We start from the raw sequence: 21,470 nt of genomic DNA on the forward strand, positions 1-21,470 counted from the left end.
TCATTGAGCGAGAGGCGGAATAAAACCTGGACAGATGCCCCTCCATAAGGCAACACAGAGACACACAGAACAAACAACCATACACACTTACTTTCTTTCTATTGACTTCCATTAATTTCTGCAGCCTAACCGTGACCCTTACCCTAACCCTAACCATTACGGACTCATATAAAACATCAGTCTACTGCTTGCAGGTGTCATACTGCATATTAGTTTGTTGAATTCTGTGCATCCTCAATCCTAACATCATTTTAAAAATGTTTAGCATTTGGTGATTCAATGCTTTAGAGATGGTGGTCCCAACTACTAAAGATCCAAGTTAGAACTGGACATTTGACTGCATTTGATGACAATAGAATAAAAAAAGTTAATAGAGTGACTCGCTTTATTCCTGTTATATTTAGGGAAAGGAAATATAAACTTTCTCACAAGACAGTATTTGAGGCCATTAAAAAAATAACCTAGAATCCAAGCATGTCTTTAGCTTTGTGATCAGTGCAGTGATGACCAGAAGAAAATCAGCAATTGCAATGTTGTTAAAACCAAATTTGTTCTTGTGAATTTTGGCAAAAGGTAATACAAAAAAAGGAAAAAAGTCCTATGGTGTACATCAGCCCAAAAATATCTAAATGTCTCTATTCCAAATACCTTTATACTCAGCAAATACTTGCTGTACACCAAAGACATTACACTGAAAAGAAATACACAAGTAAACTCTTCCCTTTGATTTTTTATCACAATTTTGCAGAGGTTGTTTAAAACATATGCAGATTTGGCAAAACTTGCAAGCATTAAAGGATTATGCACATTACCATCTTTCAACAATGCTGTTCTTGGAGGCTTTTTGGACTGTTGCTTCAAAACGCCTGGAGGGAGTACAATAAAACCTTTTGGTTCAGTAAAGATTAGTATGAAAGAACTGTTTGTATCAAAATTTTAACTTCCACAAGCCCTGTAGAGCCTTATAGTTAAGGCATAGTTTATAGTAGAAGCACAGCCAAAACTGTAAATAAATCACCAAGCCGACTACTGGCATATCAATGTCTTTCACACTGTTCAGTTTAAGTTTTATGATTTTCTTAAGAACTCTTTTCACACCATCAGAAATATTTAGAAACATTTGTTTTCCTGGGCACATGAACAGTTTATAATGCAGCTCTAAAATATATGTTATTCCAGAGAGCTGAGTTTCTCTGATTACCTACAATTTATAGATTTACTTTTTACTTGAGAATTTTCGATGAGAGATCTTCCTATAACCTGTCAGATCTCCTGCATAGTACACTGCATATATAAATAAAAACTAGACTATTGCTACCTCACAGTGAAGATTTTACACAGAATAAACCTGTATATCAGTGGCTCAGTCTTTGGTCCAAAATTCTGGTCAGAGGAGCAGCAGAAAATGTTTCCTGTTTATTTTTCAAGGCAGTTGTGCAAATTTAGAAAATAAATCATGTTTAAAAAGGAGTTACCTTTACTGGATCTTAGCTCTCTTCTTGGTGACTGTAAACTCTGTGCATACTTGATAAAGCTTGGCTTCAAATGGAGGGGTTTGTTCATCTTGTGGAGATGCTTTCTTTTCCCACTCTCCTGATTCATCAGAGAATGGCAGGTTTTACTTCACCAGAGCAGATACAGGTGCTGGTCATAAAATTAGAATATCATGAAAAAGTAGATTGATTTCAGTAATTCCATTTAAAAAGTGAAACTTGTATATTATATTCATACATTACATACAAACTCATATATTTCAGATGTTTATTTTGTTTAATTTTGATGATTACAAATGACAACAAATGAAAATCTCAAATTCATCATATCAGAAAATTAGAATATTACTGAAGACCAATAAAAACAAAGGATTTATAGAAATGTTGGCCAACTGAAAAGTATGAACATGAAAAGTATGAGCATGTACAGCACTCAGTATTTAGTTGGGCCTCCTTTGGCCTGTATTACTGCAGCAATGCGGCGTGGCATGGAGTCGATCAGTCTGTGGCACTGCTCAGGTGTTATGATAGCCCAGGTTGCTCTAATAGTGGCTTTTAGCTCTTCTGAATTGTTGGGTCTGGTGTATTGCATCTTCTTCTTCACAATACCCCATAGATTTTCTATGGGGTTAAGGTCAGGAGAGTTTGCTGGCCAATTAAGAACAGGGATACCATGGTCCTTCAACCAGGTACTGGTAGCTTTGGCACTGTGTGCAGGTGCCAAGTCCTGTTGGAAAATGAAATCTGCATCTCCAAAAAGTTGGTCAGCTGCAGGAAGCATGAAGTGCTCTAAAACTTCCTGGTATGTGGCTGGGTTGACCCTGGACCTCAGAAAACACAATGGACCAACACCAGCAGATGACATGGCACCCCAAACCATCACTAACTGTGGAAACTTTACACTGGACTTCAAGCAACGTGGATGAAGTGCCTCTCTTCTTTTCCTCCAGACTCTGGGACCTTGATTACCAAAGGAAATGCAAAATTTACTTTCATCAGAGAACATGACTTTGGACCACTCACCAGCAGTCCAGTCCTGTTTCTCTTTAGCCCAGGCAAGACGCTTCTGACGCTGTCTGTGGTTCAAGAGTGGCTTGACACAAGGAATGCGACAGCAGAAACCCATGTCTTTCATACGTCTGTGTGTGGTGGTTCTTGAAGCACTCACTCCAGCTGCAGTCCACTCTTTGTGAATCTCCCCCACATTTTTGAAGGGGTTTTGTTTCACAATCCTCTCCAGGGTGCGGTTATCTCTCTTGCTTGTACACTTTTTTCGACCACATCTTTTCCTTCCCTTCGCCTCTCTATTAATGTGCTTGGACACTGAGCTCTGTGAACAGCCAGCCTCTTTAGCGATGACCTTTTGTGTCTTGCCCTCCTTGTGCAAGGTGTCGATGGTCGTCTTTTGGACAACTGTCAAGTCAGCAGTCTTCCCCATGATTGTGTAGCCTATAGAACTAGACTGAAAGACCATTTAAAGGCTTTTGCAGGTGGTTTGAGTTAATTAGCTGATTAGAGTGTGGCACCAGGGGCCATCAATTTTGAACCTTTTCACAATATTCTAATTTTCTGATATGATGAATTTGAGATTTTCATTTGTTGTCATTTGTAATCATCAAAATTAAACAAAATAAACATCTGAAATATAGGAGTTGTATGTAATGTATGAATATAATATACAAGTTTCACTTTTTAAATGGAATTACTGAAATCAATCTACTTTTTCATGATATTCTAATTTTATGACCAGCACCTGTATAGCAAGCTGAGGCCAACAATAACATTGAATGAGTCTTTTACACACCACCTGGTTTCCCAAATAAAACAACTGGCACTCAAACTATTCTCCAAACTCCATTTTGTCTCCAATATAAACGCAGAACCAGTTATTTTTGTTTTATTTACACATCCGTGGCACAAATGTTTTTTTTTTCTCATCTTCTCTTTAGATATCTATTTTGTCTGTCTCTGAATTCTACTAAACTTTGTTTATGTGAATCTTTATAGATGCAGAGTTTCCAAGTTCTCTGTAGCTAAAACATCTCGTATAAAAACATAATCTAGACTCAAAAATACTGATAAAAAGTTAAATTAGCAAAGATAATCAATTAAAACTGAAACATTATCAGGATTCAAAGGCTATGAGAAGTTAAGATATCTGCTGTTTGAAGAGTCATCATTTTTAGTGTCAATCCTTCTGAGCTTTGTGATTTGGCTTCTGTTTTTCCACCTGCTGGCAGCAGGTTCCCAGTGGAGTTGCTATTGTTGGAGGTTTCGTAACCAAAGGTGCAAGCTGTTCACTGCTCTGATTTTTGAGCCACTTGATCAGGTTCTCCTTGTGACTCTGTGCACAGTCCTGCTGGAAGATCCCCAGATTTTTCTGAGATTGTTTGAAGAGATTTCTGGTGGAGGAGATTTTTAATCTAACTGTTTATTCTGCTATTTACTGTGCAGTGTTCTTCTGTAGGAGTGAGACAAAGCCTCTTAGATAAGAAGCATCCAAAAACCTTTATTTTATCAGGGTGCTTCGCTGTTGACACCATAATTAATGGTAGATCTCAACCTTTCTTACTCAGTCAAATCTTTTACCAGCTATAGATTTCAAAATGTGGATCCATTGTAGGGAATTTTTTTTCCACCAGCTATCGATCCATATACTTTATTAAAAAATCTATGTCTGTCCTTTATATTTTTCTGAGACAGTAGAGTATTTGTTGCTGCCCTTCTTGCCACAGGGCCGATGTCGATAAATCCTCATCTCACTGCGTGAGACAGACTAACAACCACCTGCTTCCAATCCCCAGTGAACCCTGTACTTGTGGCAGGTATGCTCTTTAGCACCTTCATCTGTAGGAGACTGACTCTCTTGGGTCATTAAACCTTCCTCTGCAGCTGACCTTTCACTCTGAGGTTCTTGGTTGTTCAGAGCACTGTTCATTCAGCTGCACTATCCTTAGCAGCAGTTTTCTGCATGTGAGTCCATTTTTTTTTTTTTTCAAAGCAATGGTAGCTGCACATGTTTCTTCAAGGTAACCATTACAAGCAGCAGAAGACAAGGATTTGAAGCACATTTATTTCCTTCTAAAGTCTGCTAATTTTAATAATAGACCAATTCAAAAGCTTATTATTCTCATGACTCTACTGTGTTTTTCATTGTACTTTTTAAACAAAAGCTTTTGCAATTAAATGTAATACTTCTACCTACTGTGTAGCATAATCTACAGGCCCTGTTACCAATGTTGTGCTGGTTCATAGCTATAGAACAAGCTTAAAGTTCAGTTCCCACAGTTGAAAATTAACTACCTCAGGTTCATTGTTAACTAAGTTCACAAATCTATAAATTAAGTAATTGAAGTTCAGTTGGTAAATTAATTCAATTCAATTCAATTCAGTTTATTTATATAGCGCCAAATTCACAACACATGTCATCTCAAGGCACTTTACAGTTCAACCAGATCATACAGTCAAATCGATACAAAGTTTTCTATCTAAGGAAAACCAGTTGATTGCATTGACTCATTGACTCAAATACAATCCCCCACACTAAGCATGCTTGTAGCGACAGTGGAGAGGAAAAACTCCCTTTTAACAGGAAGAAACCTCCAGCAGAACCAGGCTCAGTGTGAGCGGCCATCTGCCGAGGCCGACTGGGGTTCAAGGAGACAGAAGCAGAGATACAAAAAGCAGCTGTAAAAGGCGGCCCCGTCCAGGAAACACACAGCCAGGCAGACGAGCTCCAAGGCAGCTCCCATGCCAGAGGACGAAGAGAGCACATCCACTCAGTCATGGTCAGAGAAACAGGACCACACTGGAAAAAAGGCCGATCTCCAACATCTATAAACAAGGGTGTTGATAGAAGCAGCACAGCTGATGTTTCTTTCCAGGATGACGTCACAGCCAAACAGGAACAGACGAGGCAAAGCTACTCTGAGGAAAAGCAGAGAGAGCAGAAGGTTAGAGATTGAACTAACAGATTCTGCAGAATAGGAGAACAGAGAGAGAATGAAGCAGAATGATGAAATGGGGGTCCCTATGTCCTCCAAAAGTCTAAGCCTATAGCAGCATAACTATAGAGATAGCTCAGGATAACCTGAGCCACCCTAACTATAAGCTTTATCAAAAAGGAAAGTTTTAAGCCTAGCCTTTAAAGTAGACAGGGTGTCTGCCTCACGGACTAAAACTGGTAGTTGGTTCCACAGGAGAGGAGCCTGATAACTAAAAGATCTGCCTCCCATTCTACTTTTAGAAATTCTAGGAACCACTAGTAAACCTGCAGATTGAGAGCGAAGTGCTCTGTTAGGAACATAAGGAACAATCAGATCTCTGATATAAGATGGAGCTTGGCCATTTAAGGCTTTATATGTGAGAAGGAGGATTTTAAATTCTATTCTTGATTTAACAGGAAGCCAATGAAGAGAAGCCAGGATAGGCGAGATATGATCTCTCTTTTTAATTTTCATTAGAACTCTTGCTGCAGCATTTTGGATCAGCTGAAGGCTTTTAACTACAGTTTGTGGACTTCCTGATAGTAAAGAATTACAATAGTCCAGCCTTGAAGTAACAAATGCATGGACTAGTTTCTCAGCATCACCCCTGGACAGGATATTTCTAATTTTTGCAATGTTCCTCAGATGAAAGAAGGAAATTCTAGAAACCTCTTTGATATGGGATTTAAATGACAGGTCCTGATCAAAAATAACACCAAGATTTTTTACTTTATTATCTGAAATCAGTTTAATCCCATCCAAATGAAGTGACTGGCTAATCAGTTTCTTTTTCAGAGACTCTGTTCCAAAGACTATAACTTCTGTTTTGTCTGCATTCAGAAGCAGAAAGTTAAGAGTCATCCAGGTTTTTATGTCTTCAAGACATGCCTGTAATCTATGTAATGGGTTAGCTTCATCTGGATTTATAGACAGATATAGCTGGGTATCATCAGCATAACAGTGAAAATTAATCCCATGCTGTCTAATAATTCTACCAATTGGGAGCATGTATAAAGTAAAGAGAATTGGTCCTAGCACTGATCCCTGTGGTACTCCACAGGTAACCTTTGAGCGTGTTGAAGATCTATCATTAACATGAACAAACTGAATTCGATCAGATAGATAAGATTTAAACCAGTCTAGTGCTGTTCCTTTAATTCCAACAAAATATTCAAGTCTTTCTAAAAGAATATTATGGTCAACTGTATCAAATGCAGCACTAAGATCCAACAGGACGAGCACAGATACAAGTCCATTATCTGAGGCCATGAGAATATCATTAGTGACTTTCACCAGAGCTGTTTCAGTGCTATGATGAGCTCTAAAGCCAGACTGAAACTCTTCAAAAAGTTCATTATGGTGTAAGTGACCGCACACTTGTTTGGCAACTACTTTCTCAAGAATTTTGGATAAGAAAGGAAGATTGGATATAGGTCTATAATTGACCAAGTCATCTGGGTCAAGAGACGGTTTCTTAAGCAGAGGTTTAATTACAGCAACCTTAAAAGCTTTAGGTACATATCCCTGTAACAGAGATAGATTAATCACATCTAAAATGGAGGAGGAGATCAAAGGGAATACCTCCTTAAATAACCTGGTTGGAACTGGATCTAACATACAAGTTGAAGGCTTAGATGAAGACAATAATTTTGCTAATTCAGAAAGTTCAACTGGATCAAAGCAGTCTAAACCCGGTTCAGATTCCATGACTACCTCAGGTACAACCACGGATAGAGGAGTGCTTATGATCTTATTTTTAATAAGATCAATCTTATTTATAAAGAATCCCATAAAATCATTGCTGCTAAGAGCAGGTGGAATGGACGGTTCAACAGAGCTATGGCTCTGGGTGAGTTTGGCAACTGTATTAAAAAGAAATCTAGGATTATTCTTATTCTCCTCTATTAATGAGGAGAAGTATGCTGCTCTTGCTTTACAAAGGGTCCTCTTATACAGCAGTAAACAATTTTTCCAGACTAGGAAGGACTCTCGCAGGCCTGTGGAGCGATATTTTCTCTCCAGTTTCCTAGCATTTTGCTTCAAAGTACGCAGCTCTGCATTAAACCAAGCTTTCTATTTTTCACAGTTTTCATTTTCAAAGGAGCTGCGTTGTCTAAGGCAATACGCAGAGAACTAGCAACCCCATCAACAAAATCATCAACCTGTGAAGGGGAATAAGCTAAGCTTTTGCACTCTGCAGCACTGTTCAGCGACACAGAGGAGAGAGAAAGTGAAGCAGATTCTTTAAAATTTATAACTGCACTATCTGATAAAGATCTACTACAATTGAACCGTCTTTTGGGGGAGGAGAACTCTGTTAAAGTAATCCTGAAGGTTATTAGAAAGTGGTCAGAGAGGAAAGGGTTGTGAGGAAATACTGTTATTTCTTCACATTCTATGCCATATATCAGCACAAGATCCAAAGTATGAAGATGATAATGCGTGGGACCACTCACACTCTGAACAAAGCCAATAGTGTCTAAGATAGCATTAAAGGCTGCTCTTAAGCTATCGCCTTCAATGTCAGCATGGATGTTAAAATCTCCCACTATGATGACCCTGTCAGTATTTAATACCAAATCAGAAAGGAACTCTGAAAACTCATCTAAAAATTCAGAGTAAGGACCTGGTGGACGATACAAAGTTACAAAAAGAAGAGGTTTTCTTGCCTTGAAATTTGGATCAGGGAAATTAAGGGTTAAATGTTCAAAAGAGTTGTAGGTATTAATTGTTTTGGGAGTAATCAGTAAGTCAGACTGGAAGATTGTTGCTACTCCTCCTCCTCGCCCAGAACTTCTGGGTATGTGAAAATTTAAATAGCTTGAAGGAGTTGCCTCATTTATGCTCACATAATCCTCTTGCTGCAGCCAGGTTTCTGTAAGGCAAAACAAGTCAATGTGATTATCATAAATCAAGTCATTAACTAGTAGACTTTTAGAGGAAAGCGATCTTATGTTATACAGACCGCATTTAATTGTTTTAACTTTTTCCCCAATTGGAGTTATTTTGATTTTAATTAGATTATCGTGATTTACTCCTTTGGGAATCTTTGCTAATTTATTAGATTTTGGTCGTGGGCAAGACACTGTCTGGATGGAGTAAAGAGTGGGTGACAGTAGAGAAGCTGCAGAGATGTGTGTTAAACTACAACTCTGCTTCCTGGTCTGTTCACAATCCTACACAGCAGAACTTCATATTGACCCTTTAAATGTGTGATCATGGGCGTGCAGGTGGCGCAGTGGTTAGCACGCACGACCTATGTACGGTGGCCTTAGTTCTTGACGCGGGCGACCCGGTTTTGAATCTGGCCTGTGGTCCTTTCCCGCATGTCTCTCCCACTCTCTTATACCCCCTTTCCTGTCAGCCTTGTGTTAAAAAAACGAGCCACTAGTGCTGTAAAAACAACAACAAAAAAACAATGTGTGATCATAATATATAGAAATAAATGAAAAATATTCGATACAGTCAATATATACTTCAGGTACAGTGAAGCCTTTATTTAGCCAAATTACATAGAACCTCAGAAACAAACAGTTACATTCAGGTGTTCTGTATCAAAAATGATTTTATACGTTCTTCATTCAGTAGCAGATATTTCCCAAGATAGCTCGGAGGCTTTAACTTGATGTGTCGCTTAAAATTTTAAGTGGACGTGGCTGATGTGTGGACTTTAGTTTGTTTATTTCCAATGGGAATTAACGAAAACATGAGTTTTTTTTTTCTGTCCAAGACTTCCTTTGTTAGTTCATAAAATTCTGCCAAGTGCTCTGCTAACCTGGCATCAGAAATACCAGTAGATGAGTCTAAATCATGCAGACTAGTACTAGCAGTAGACATGCTGGTCTGTAGTGCTGTTTGCCATAATAAGTGCTGTCAAACCTGACGTTATCCAATAAAAAAGGGTTATCAATAAAAGGTGAACATGAGCTGTGTGCATGGCTCATTATTCTCAGAGTGAACTTTTATTAATTCAAAACTGATGTGTTCAGTTCACCATTCACTAAAAATATGAACATATTCAGTGAATGTCGTTCATGGAACATTTTTACGCACAATACTACCTGTTACTTAAAAGTTGTAGTAGGAACATGACAAAATAAAGAAGATTGATAGATATGAAATCGTAAGTTATTACAGCCAAAAAACAAGTTTTTGTCCCTGAGCAGATTTTAAGCCCTCCCTCCATTTAAATATTTCCTCATTAACTTTCCTTTTTAATTCCCGCTTTCTGTTTTTTCAGAAAAACCATGTTTATAAGAAGACTTTACAAGCCTTGATCTACCCCATCTCCTGCACCACACCGCACAATTTTGAAGTGTGGACGGCCACCACTCCCACCTACTGCTATGAGTGCGAGGGCCTGCTCTGGGGCATCGCTCGGCAGGGAATGCGCTGTGCCGAGTGTGGGTTTAAAGTTCATGAGAAGTGCCAGGAGCTGCTCAATGCTGACTGTCTGCAGAGTAAGTTTGGTTACCCCATTTTTTTGTCATGCAGAGGATTCATAGAGGGCTGAAAATCCATCAAAACCTATCAAATTTAACAATGTAGAAGGTGCTTAATCTTTTTACACCAAATACAATTGTAAATATTTTCCCTGCATTTTGTTGATGTAGGTAAATACATTTTGTATTTAACTTTGGTAAATGTCCAGAAACTGCTTTGGGGAGATATTTTGAGGCTTCTTATTAAGTGACTTTATTCATCTTCAGGAGCAGCAGAGAAAAGTTCCAAGACTGGAGCAGAAGATCGGACGCACCACATCATCATGGCTATGAGAGATCGGATGAAGATCCGGGAAAGAAACAAGCCGGAGATCTTTGAAGAAATCAGGAAGGTGTTTATCATTTCTAAGATGATTCACGCCCAGCACATGAAGAGCGTCAAGCAGAGCGTACTAGATGGCACCTCCAAATGGTCTGCCAAGATCACCATCACAGGTAAGCCAAAAAAAGTTTCGATATCACAGTAATTGTTAATTAAATGCTTAGGTATTATTTATCTGTTTACTTTGCAGAGGTTTTTAAAAAAAAAAAACTTTTTTTCAGATCTGGCTAAACTGGGAATCCTATAACCATTGAAAGCATTTGCTTCCATAATGTTTTTTTTCGTAAGCTGTACTTCGACTGTGGTGTTAAAAATATTCCTGCAGGAACTACAAGGAAACAATGTGCTTCAGTAAGCAGTTGACATAAGCCATAGGATATTTAAGAGAATACTTTCTTCATCCCTGCCACACAATTTGGTTTAAATTTTTATGATTTATTTTTTTACATTGTCGAGATCATGAGACATACAGTGAGAAAAATAAGTATTTGAAAAACCTACTAATTTGCAAGTTCTCCCTCTTAGAATTCATGAAGGGATCCTAAATGATTTTGGCCCGGTCTTCCACACAGTTCTTCCCTAGATCAGTCAGGTTTCTGGGCTGTCACTGAGAAACATGGAGTTTGAGCTCGCTCCAAAGATTCTCCATTGGGTTTAGATCTGGAGACTAGCTAGGCCATGCCAGAGCCACTCCTTGGTTATCCTGGCTGTGTGCTTCGAGTCATTGTCATGTTGGAAGCAAGCCTTGACCCATCTTCAATGCTCTAACTGAGGTAAAGCGGTTGTTCCCAAAATCTTGCAATACATGGCTCTGGTCATCGTCTTAATACAGTGCAGTCGCCCTGTCCCATGTGCGGAAAAACACCCTCAAAGTATGATGCTACCACCCCCATGCTTGACATTATGGATGGTGTTCTTGGGATGGTACTCATCATTCTTCTTCCTCCAAACACAGTTAGTGGAATTAAGACCAAAAAGTCCAATTTGTGTCTCATCTGACCATATTATTCCCGTGACTCCTCTTTATCATCCAAATGGTCATTGGCAAATGTAAGACGGGCATTAAAATGGGCTGGGGAACCTTCCGTACCATGCATGATTTTAAACCATGATTTCTTAGTGTATTACCAACAGTAACCCTGGAAATGGTGATCCCAGCTCCCTTCAGGTGATTGACCAGCTCCTCCTGTTTTTCAGGCTTATGTCTCTCGCAGTGGACATGCACCTACGATGACAATTTCAGACCCCTCCATGATTTCTAAGTAGGAGAACTTGCAAAATAGCAGGGTGTTCAAATACTTATTTTCGTCACTGTATATTAGAAAACATATTTACTGTGTTTACTTTCCTGCCCTGAGTTAATTTTCTCTAAGACTCTTGACTTTCTGTCTAGTCACCTCAGAGAGCTGTGCACTCCCAGCCTCGATTTCCTACAGTTTAAGTCTGTTTTCTTTTACCTGAGAATTTTAGGTGAGAAATCCTATTAATCTGCCAGTTTTCCTGCAAAGTGCATGACATATCAATCATAACTAGGTCTCACTGAAGATTTTACACGGTGAATAAATCAGTGGCTCAGTTTCTCAACAAAGTTGCTTCTTACAGGAGCAGCAGCACCATTTTTCTGCTTATTTTTTAAGCCAGTGGTGCAAGTTTAGAATAATATGGAGCAGTTTTTAAGAAATTCTGTCTAATATCGTCTATGGATTGTTAGATTAATAAAAGGAAAAGGAATATCAGATTACATTGTGTCAGAAAACAGGGGAAGCAGAAACACATGGTTACTCCAAATTGTTTAAAAATGGGGGAGCAGCTGCTCCACTTGGTTCCTTATTCAGACTCTTTCCCCTTGTTTGCTACCTGGAGAAAAAAAGGGAAAATCGCCATAGTAACCTGTGACTCACCATTTTTATACTTTTTATAACCCATCCCGGTCGGCCTATAGAGACACTGTAAAAAAAAGCTGCATAATACTTTTTCTCTATCGAAAAATTTCAGAGCCTTTTCTCACAGAAACTGCAACAGTAAAGTGGTAATTGTTGTTTTTGTTTTGTGGTTTTTTTTTAATGTTTCATTTAAAAGTTTGTTGAAAGAAGCATGCTTTTTAGGTAAACATTTCACAGAAAATGTTTAGAAAAGCAAATGAAATATATTACCACCAATGAAAAGATTGAGCTGTTATTTGTTTCTTTATGGTGTCTACATGTTCAGTTCGGATCCACACAGGGCACGTGGCAACAGGATTCGCTGCTTCATACCCTGTGGGTATTGATAGCACTCATATCTCTGTGTGAAGTCAGTCAAATGATTGAACACAAGACTCCCCTTTGACGCAGTAGGCTTCTGTTGCCTTTATGGGTCCTTTCATCTGTGTGGATGTGAAAATTATAAAAGTCTATCATGGCTGAATGTATTAATAATTAGCAATCTATTCTTATTTTAACACTTTTAACGGTCAACTTGGAAAAATAATCGTAAGAATAGTGCATTTCCTCAAAATTCGAACTTGCATTAACCTCCTTCTGTTATGTTTATTAAAAGTTTGAAAAGATTTTTATTATAGTGCAACCTAAGGTATTTCAATCAATGTAGTGATCTTAAACTCCATGCCTTGAAGGTCATTGACCTTCATCCTACTGAATTTACTTCTCCTTTCCCCTTCCTATACACTCATGAGTCAAATTTCAAAACTGCTTTAGTGTAATTAGGCTTTTCAGAGCTCTGCAAAGAGTTCTGTTACTGCCTTAGGTCAGGTTTGTTTGATTTGTCAGTTTTTCCCCAGGTTTAGTTTGTTTAAGCAGAGATAGTCCTCGTGAACTGTAGTTCATGGAGACTTGAGTATCAAACCACTAATCTAAAGGGTTTCAGATATACTATTTTACAAAAAGTATTCGCTCACCTGTCGTGACTCACATATGGGCTTAAGTGGCGTCCCATTCCTAATCCATAGGGGTTCAACATAGGGCTGAATCAATTAATCGGATTAATCGTGATAAATCAATTATTAAAATAATCGTCAACTGATTTAGTAATTGATTAATCGTTGACTGGAGTATAAAGACTGTAAAACAGGCCATTAGCTGACAGAGGGACCCACTTAGAATAATGGTTATATCAAAATTGTAGAAAAATCTTTAAACATTTTGCATTTAAGATTTAAAAAATCTGGAACTCCTCAAGTGGAAAGGTTTTCGTTTGATAATTAATCAATTAATGGAAAAAATAAACCCCAGATGAAGTGATTTGCAACATAATCGTTAGTTGCAGCCCTAGTTCAATATGACGTCGGTCCACCCTTTACAGCTAGAACAGCTTCAGCTCTTCTGGGAAGGCTGCTCACAAGATTTGAGAATTTTTTCCAGAAGCACATCTGTGAGGTCACACACTGATAGTGGAAGAGAATGCCTGGCTCTCAGTCTCTGCTTTAGTTAATCTAAAAGGTGATTTGCTCCTCCGATCAGCAGCTCAGCGACCTCCCACACCTCCCCTACAATCTGAATGAATATCTGAGGGGTTTTCCCGCCCAACCTGCTCCTCCATACCCAGGAGTCAGACCCACATCCTCACATACATCCTCTACTTCAGGGGTTCCCAAAGTGGCAGACAGCGGGGGGTCATTGTGATGCAATCCCTCAAGTGTGGAGGGCAAAATATATCATAAAATGCATAAATCAGTGGATGAAGCTGACTGCTGGCCAGTCAGCTTCATCCACACCAGACTCTCCCATCCATGTCTTTATGGACCCTTTTTGGACCCTGCTCCTGAGCTCTTGAAAATGACCCATTCTTTCACAAATGTTTGTCACAAACATTTGTGTCACAAACATTTGTGAACAAACACTTTCGTAAAGTGTAGCAATGTAGTGTTCAACTGTGAATTAATTTCAAATGCAAATTTAATATAATTTTTTCATAAATAACAAGTGACTCAGTGCTTTAAAAAGAAGTTCTGAATTAATCTAACAGAAATATAAAGGTGCACAGTCATGTTTTCTGGCCCTACAAAAAAGACCAAAAATCATTTGATCATGACTAAAAAAGTTAATCTTGACCAGTCATCCATCTTGATGGTATTTACAACTTTTTTTAAGCCTAAAATGAGTTTTAGCACTGAGCAGACATAAGCAGAAATGTCCCCCTCAGCATAACCACAGGACTGTCAAAACCGGATGACGACAATTGAAGTAGCTGCTTAATAAGTTAAGCAGCAGCTCAGAGTGGTCAAAGGCCAACCCAAATGCACAATAATTCTAAGTTCTAATAAATTCACCTCAGTCTCTCTTAACAGAACATCGAGGGAAAAGAAAAATCCTGTTCTTACACAAATGTTTGTCACAAACATTTGTGTCACAAACATTTGTGAACAAACACTTTCGTAAAGTGTAGCAATGTAGTGTTCAACTGTGAATTAATTTCAAATGCAAATATAATATAATTTTTTCATAAATAACAAGTGACTCAGTGCTTTAAAAAGAAGTTCTGAATTAATCTAACAGAAATATAAAGGTGCACAGTCATGTTTTCTGGCCCTACAAAAAAGACCAAAAATCATTTGATCATGACTAAAAAAGTTAATCTTGACCAAAAATCATTTGATCATGACTAAAAAAGTTAATCTTGACCAGTCATCCATCTTGATGGTATTTACAACTTTTTTTAAGCCTAAAATGAGTTTTAGCACTGAGCAGACATAAGCAGAAATGTCCCACTCAGCATAACCACAGGACTGTCAAAACCGGATGACGACAATTGAAGTAGCTGCTTAATAAGTTAAGCAGCAGCTCAGAGTGGTCAAAGGCCAACCCAAATGCACAATAATTCTAAGTTCTAATAAATTCACCTCAGTCTCTCTTAACAGAACATCGAGGGAAAAGAAAAATCCTGTTCTTACACAAATGTTTGTCACAAACATTTGTGTCACAAACATTTGTGAACAAACACTTTCGTAAAGTGTAGCAATGTAGTGTTCAACTGTGAATTAATTTCAAATGCAAATATAATATAATTTTTTCATAAATAACAAGTGACTCAGTGCTTTAAAAAGAAGTTCTGAATTAATCTAACAGAAATATAAAGGTGCACAGTCATGTTTTCTGGCCCTACAAAAAAGACCAAAAATCATTTGATCATGACTAAAAAATTAATCTTGACCAAAAATCATTTGATCATGACTAAAAAAGTTAATCTTGACCAGTCATCCATCTTGATGGTATTTACAACTTTTTTTAAGCCTAAAATGAGTTTTAGCACTGAGCAGACATAAGCAGAAATGTCCCACTCAGCATAACCACAGGACTGTCAAAACCGGATGACGACAATTGAAGTAGCTGCTTAATAAGTTAAGCAGCAGCTCAGAGTGGTCAAAGGCCAACCCAAATGCACAATAATTCTAAGTTCTAGTAAATTCACCTCAGTCTCTCTTAACAGAACATCGAGGGAAAAGAAAAATCCTGTTCTTACCAAATGCAAAAAGGGAAAAGGCATCAAGGATATATTGCAATGAAATAAATAAGTCAATGGACAATTCCTTTTAATTAGAATAAAAACAAATTAAACATACATTTACTAAAAAAACATAAGCATGTTATTGATGAGACCAGAATTTAATCTGATCTTAAATAGCCTTCTGGATTCCAGTAGCTGGAAAATAAATCTCCCCCTCAAGCTCTGTTTATTTGAATCTATCAATAAATCATTCAATTTATTCAAACTTGCAAAATTTAGACTAAAACTTAACGTAGCATTTCTATTCTTGGAACCAATATTAGTAAGGACTTGTAATCATGAAGCAATCCACTTTGCAGAAGCATTAGAATCCTTTGGCAGCTGTGGCTCATGCCTCAGTGAACACTAATGTTCATGATGTATTTCAAGCATTTTTTCAGTCTTTTCCCTCTATGATTAAAATTTTTTTTGTGCTTTTTCACACTTTTGGACCTCCTCTTCTTTTTGCAACTCCACCAGAATTTATACACTCACGTTGATCTCAGAGTTTCTCAAACCTTAATTACTCACCTTAAACAACAAGCCGGTTATAAAATACTACATGTGCTTGGGGAAAACTTTTAAAGATCCAAATCCTGCTGCCTCTTGTAGTAGCCAGCCTGCCTGAAATCCTGCACAGCAGCACATATGTTTGCAGGATTCCCTCTGAATAGAGTTAAACATTTGATACAGCATGTATTTAGGGAAAACTCCTACACTGGACTGTATGCATTTGAAAAGAACTTAAAGGAATAGTACACCCAAAACATGATTAGCCTTCATTTTCTACTCACCCCCATGCTGAACAACACTCTGGAGTACTTTTTTGATATCTCAAATTCATCTGGAGATCTGGGAGGCTTCTTGCTGTCTGCTGACATTCAAATAATGGAGGTCTATGGTGCCCGAGGCAGAAAGGTCCATAAAAGTCCACAAAAAACGTGTCAATATTCCTCCATACTGCTCGTCCAATGTATTCCAAGTGTCCTGAGTGGGTAGCATCCAGAATTTACTCGAAGCGAAGTCATTTAGAATGTTTTTAGAGCATAAACAGTAGTGTATAGGATTTCCTGAAAGCGCGCGCCTGCGCGTTCACGACGCTACGGAAGCCGGCAGACCAAACCAGATGAAAGTGCGCATTCAACGTCTGCTCTGCCGATAATGCAAGCGTAGAAGAAGAAATGTGCTGTTTACCTGTGCAAAGTAAGAAACAACGAAAGAAAAATGTCTGAGGACTTCAGTGTTGAGGAAGAGCATGAGTTCTTTGCCGAGCTGAATGCGCACTTTCATCTGGTTTGGTTTGCCGCGGTTTCCGTAGACTCGTGTGGACTTTTATGGACCTTTCTGTCTCGGGCACCACAGACCTCTATTATTTGAATGTCAGCAGACAGCAAGAAGCCTCCCAGATCTCCAGATGCATTTGAGATATTAAAAAAGTACTCCAGAGTATTGTTCAGCATGGGGGTGAGTAGAAAATGAAGGCTAATCATGTTTTGGGTGTACTATTCCTTTAAAAACAGTGTTAACATTTAATATTTTCAAATATCAATGCAGTCTTACTACCAAAACAAACTGTATATGTTTTTGAATCGGATCCATCAGAAATTTAGGTCGTAGGATGTCTGTAGCATTTGCAATATATTAAAGTTAACATGGCTATCAAACTGCTTGTGATTCTCTGCAACTATATAGGTATAGTTCTGACTGAGGTACTCTAGACCGTTTGTCCATTTTGGTTGAAACTACTCAGCATTTCGATCTCAGAGTCTGACAGGAAGAGAGACATGACAGGAAAGTAGGCTGCATCAGATAATGGTTGACTTCAGAAGATACGGGAACAAGTTGAATCCTATTAACCTGATGGGAGAAGAACTGGAAGTAATGGAGGAGTATAAATACCTTGGTATTCACCCAGACAACAAACTAGACTGGGGACACAACTGTGAAGCCATCTACAAGAAGGAAGCGAGCCAACTGTATTTCCCAAGGAAGCTTAGCTCCTTCACTGTTTCCAGCAAGATTCTCCATATCTTCTATAAGTCTGCTGTGGAGAGTGTGATCTCTTCTTCAATCATCTGCTTTGGTAACAGCATAGAGCAAATCACCTAAAAAAGCTGAACTATCTAACTAAGAAGGCCAGCTCCTTTCTAGGAACTCCTCTAGAACCTCTGGAGATTATTTAACAAAGAAGAATTTCCGAAAAGTGTAGAAAATTATGGACAACAGTGAGCATCCTCTTCAGAAGATTGTTGAACAACAAGATAGTGTCTTCAGTCAGAGGCTTCTCCAGATCCGGTGCAAGACAGACAGCTACAGAAGAACCTTCCTGCTTACAGCTATCAACACCAAGAAAATATGTTTTTTTTTTTTTTTTAATGTATACTGCAACATTTCATTTCCTTTTTCGGATTATTAAAGTATTTCTGGACTAAATTTAATCTAGTTTTGGTAAATAGAAACTAAATAAGTAAGATTGGTCCCCACAAGTTCGGCTAGAAACACACGGCAAAAAAGTTTTTCTTTGTATGGTAGGCTGGGCAAACCTGGACACACAATCTATAAAACATTAACCGTGTATTTACCCACTGTAGGAGAATGGAAGTAGAGAAAAGAAAGTGAAACTGGGATCTTCTCTCAGCTTTTTCAAGCAGCAGCTGCAGATATAAGTTTACTGTCCAGTGGTCTGCATAGGGACCATCTATGCAGGCACTGAAAAAAATGGATCAAAGCATGAATGATGGGATGCAAATGTGTGTCTTGGGCTTTATTTGAAAACTAAGCAAAGAGCTTGAAGAAGACAGTCTAAATAACATTGATCGTACTATTCTGAGACACAAAAAAACTACTAAATAAGTGGGAAATGTCTAAAAGAAATCTAAATAAAAAATGGAATTTGCAAAGAACGCCAGAATTTAGTAAGAAACTAAGCACAAACAAATGACGTAATCTGACAGCCTCTCAGAAACAGTGGAGAGAATAGAGAAATTAGCAAGATATGGCAAGAACATTAGAACAGGACACTCAAAAAATGGAAAGATTAAAACTCATAAGAAAACCCAAACACCAGTGGAGTATGTCAGAAGCTACTATGAAATATTTGTCATCAATATTGTCTATGAAATAATTCTTAGGTAAATGCCTTGAGGCAAATATTGAAACAAATTCAAAGCAATTAAAGTAATTTTAGAAAACGAACAAATTCATCAGTGTGGTTTGATCAGTTAAATGCCTACTTTCCTTTTTACTGCGAAGTATAACAGGGCTCATGAGATGACTTGATTTTCTTAATCACCTCTCTAAATTTCATTCATATTCCATGTGGAAAGTGTTGCTTCTCTCCTGTTGGGGATTATAAGTCAACACCATGAATCGTAGCACTCCATTTCGGATTAGTTCCCATCTTTAGTTAAATATAGTTTGTTTATAGTTGTTTTTCTCAAACATTGTAGGAAGATTGTCTAACAAAAAAAATCAAGGCAATGCATTGGGTCCCCTTAGATAATGATATATTTAGGTATCATTATACAATGTGGCACAATCTAAAACTGTTTATTAAAAAGTCAGAGGAAGCAAAACAGTTCCATTGAATCAGAGCGTGTTGCTGGGACATCTGACTCCTTTATAAAGACCTGTGGCTGTGATTATGAAACTATGTGTTACTGAGCAAGTCAGGTTTCTCCAGATAGAAGCATCAAGGGATGTTTACCTTTCCCACGTCTTTATGAAACCCCAAACTCATGTTCACCCACGGCAACAAGGCGACTGCTGTTACCAAAGCGACCAGACACATCACACAGCTTTTAGTGGCAGCGGTGTTGCCATGGCAGCCATCACAGGTTGTCTCTCCAATCAACAGAGATGAGCAGGGATAACCTGCTGGTCTGCTGAAATGAATTCATGGTCACGTGATTTCTTTGATTATGAAGGCTCAAGCACATAATAACATGCTTACCCAAACCTCTTCAGAGCTGACTTTATGATCTAAGATTAAAATGTATCTACAAAATAAAACTACACATTTTTCAAACACACTTAAATAATTAAATGAGTCCTAAAAATCCTATGTGTCAAAGTGGTTGAGCTTGATGGTTAACTGACAGGATATATTTTTTATCTCCACCAAATGATCACTGACTTTCTTCAAAATTGATGCTGAATTCTCTTTGATATTGATGTGATGTTATCAATAACCATAGGTCAGTGTACCTTAGATAACCAAGAGAAGATCCCATGGAAATCAAAAAATTTGGAATTTATCAAATCACAACATCTGGTCTGCAGAAGGATTGTGGATTTACTTAACAATGGAGCATGTTTGATTCAGTCTTGAAAATATTAAAATCTTTAAGGATGAAATGTGGATAACTGTCGCTGCCGCATATGTGGTGGTGAATATCCCAGAGTGAAATATGTTGGTGGAGATGTTGCTTTACAGAAGGGACAGGGCCGCTGCTAGTAGTTAATAGGCTATAGAACCATACTTTAAAGAAGCTTTGAAGAACTTTCAGCTTTGGTCAATTTTAGATCCCCCAAGTGGAGAAAAGCTGTATTGTTTTGCCTGAAGGAAGACAGCATTTCCAATGAGAACCAGTAGCGTTGTAAAATCCTGATCTTTCAATCGCCTGCAATTGGATTGAACTACATTACTGTTTCCAATGGAAAATAGATGAAAAGCGATGAGGTATCTCTAATGTAATTGGGGTGAAACAATGTCATATGATGACGTTGAAAAGAAAAAATGTTTAACTCCTTGGTTTTGTACCATAGTTCTGCATTCACCCCCCCCCCCCACCCCCACCCCACCCAACCCAGCATATAACGTTATGTTTGATAATTTCACAGCAAACACATGTAGAGATCACAGCAGGAAGGTGCCACATTTCCTCAATATCGACCCTGCACAATTTGCACAAACATACAATCTCTCAAATTTAATCACATTGAGTTTTGTCTTTATAAATAAATGGGAAAAGTGGGAAGTGATGTATGCAATAAAGCAGTCTGCACATTTGTAGTTGTGTCGCAGAGTTACTGCCACTTAGGGTTAGTGTAAGTTAGTGTTGGTGAAAGCAATACAGACCCCATCTGGCCACGACAGAGGTGTCAATCAACTACTTGTAATTGGAAGTATAATCACAAAATATTTTTTGAAGGTTGAAAAGTTACTTAGTGAAGGTTTAAGGAAAATGTTTTTGAAAGTTAGTTCAGAGCTCAATTTGACTGAAAATCCAAGGCAAGGCTTCAAAATTGATGTTAGCAGATATGCTGAAAACTTAACTTTATAACCTTAAAATCAGCTTTAGTTTTAGAACAAAGGGTGTTTCTAAAAGCATTTGAAAGAGGGTGAATGTATTCAAAGCCTTATTAATGCAATTCATTGAGGCTAATTTATATTAAAAAAACTCTTGAAGATAATGTTAAAGATTTAAATAACCTACCTTTCATTAATATTTCTGTACTAAATCTCTTTTATTGGAAATACTCAACGGAAATGAGGCTTAAAGACATCATGCTATACAATGTGTTTCTTTTCGCAAAGTGGGTTTGAGAATTTATTTTAATAACAATCACTAATCATGTTTAATCCATTTTTTTGGGGGGGATTTAAAAACAGCAACCTAATTTCCCTTTTTGGTTTAAGAAGTTTTGTGGCTGTCTGTCTTACTTCTGATTTCTATATCTAAAC

At 37.9% G+C, this 21,470-nt stretch overlaps 1 protein-coding gene across 1 annotated transcript in view; it reads left to right on the forward strand.

The window, feature by feature from the left end:
* Positions 1–21,470, forward strand: part of LOC119785426 (protein unc-13 homolog B-like) — a 233,627-nt gene that overhangs the window by 136,690 nt on the left and 75,467 nt on the right. Inside the window, exons 16-17 of the mRNA XM_038288108.1 lie at positions 9,720–9,939; positions 10,189–10,416. Coding sequence (XP_038144036.1) covers positions 9,720–9,939; positions 10,189–10,416 — 448 coding nt within the window. The remainder of the gene's footprint in view (positions 1–9,719; positions 9,940–10,188; positions 10,417–21,470) is intronic.

This window comes from Cyprinodon tularosa, unplaced genomic scaffold (assembly GCF_016077235.1).
Source record: "Cyprinodon tularosa strain WSP-4 unplaced genomic scaffold, ASM1607723v1 ctg249, whole genome shotgun sequence".
Lineage (NCBI taxonomy): Eukaryota > Metazoa > Chordata > Actinopteri > Cyprinodontiformes > Cyprinodontidae > Cyprinodon > Cyprinodon tularosa.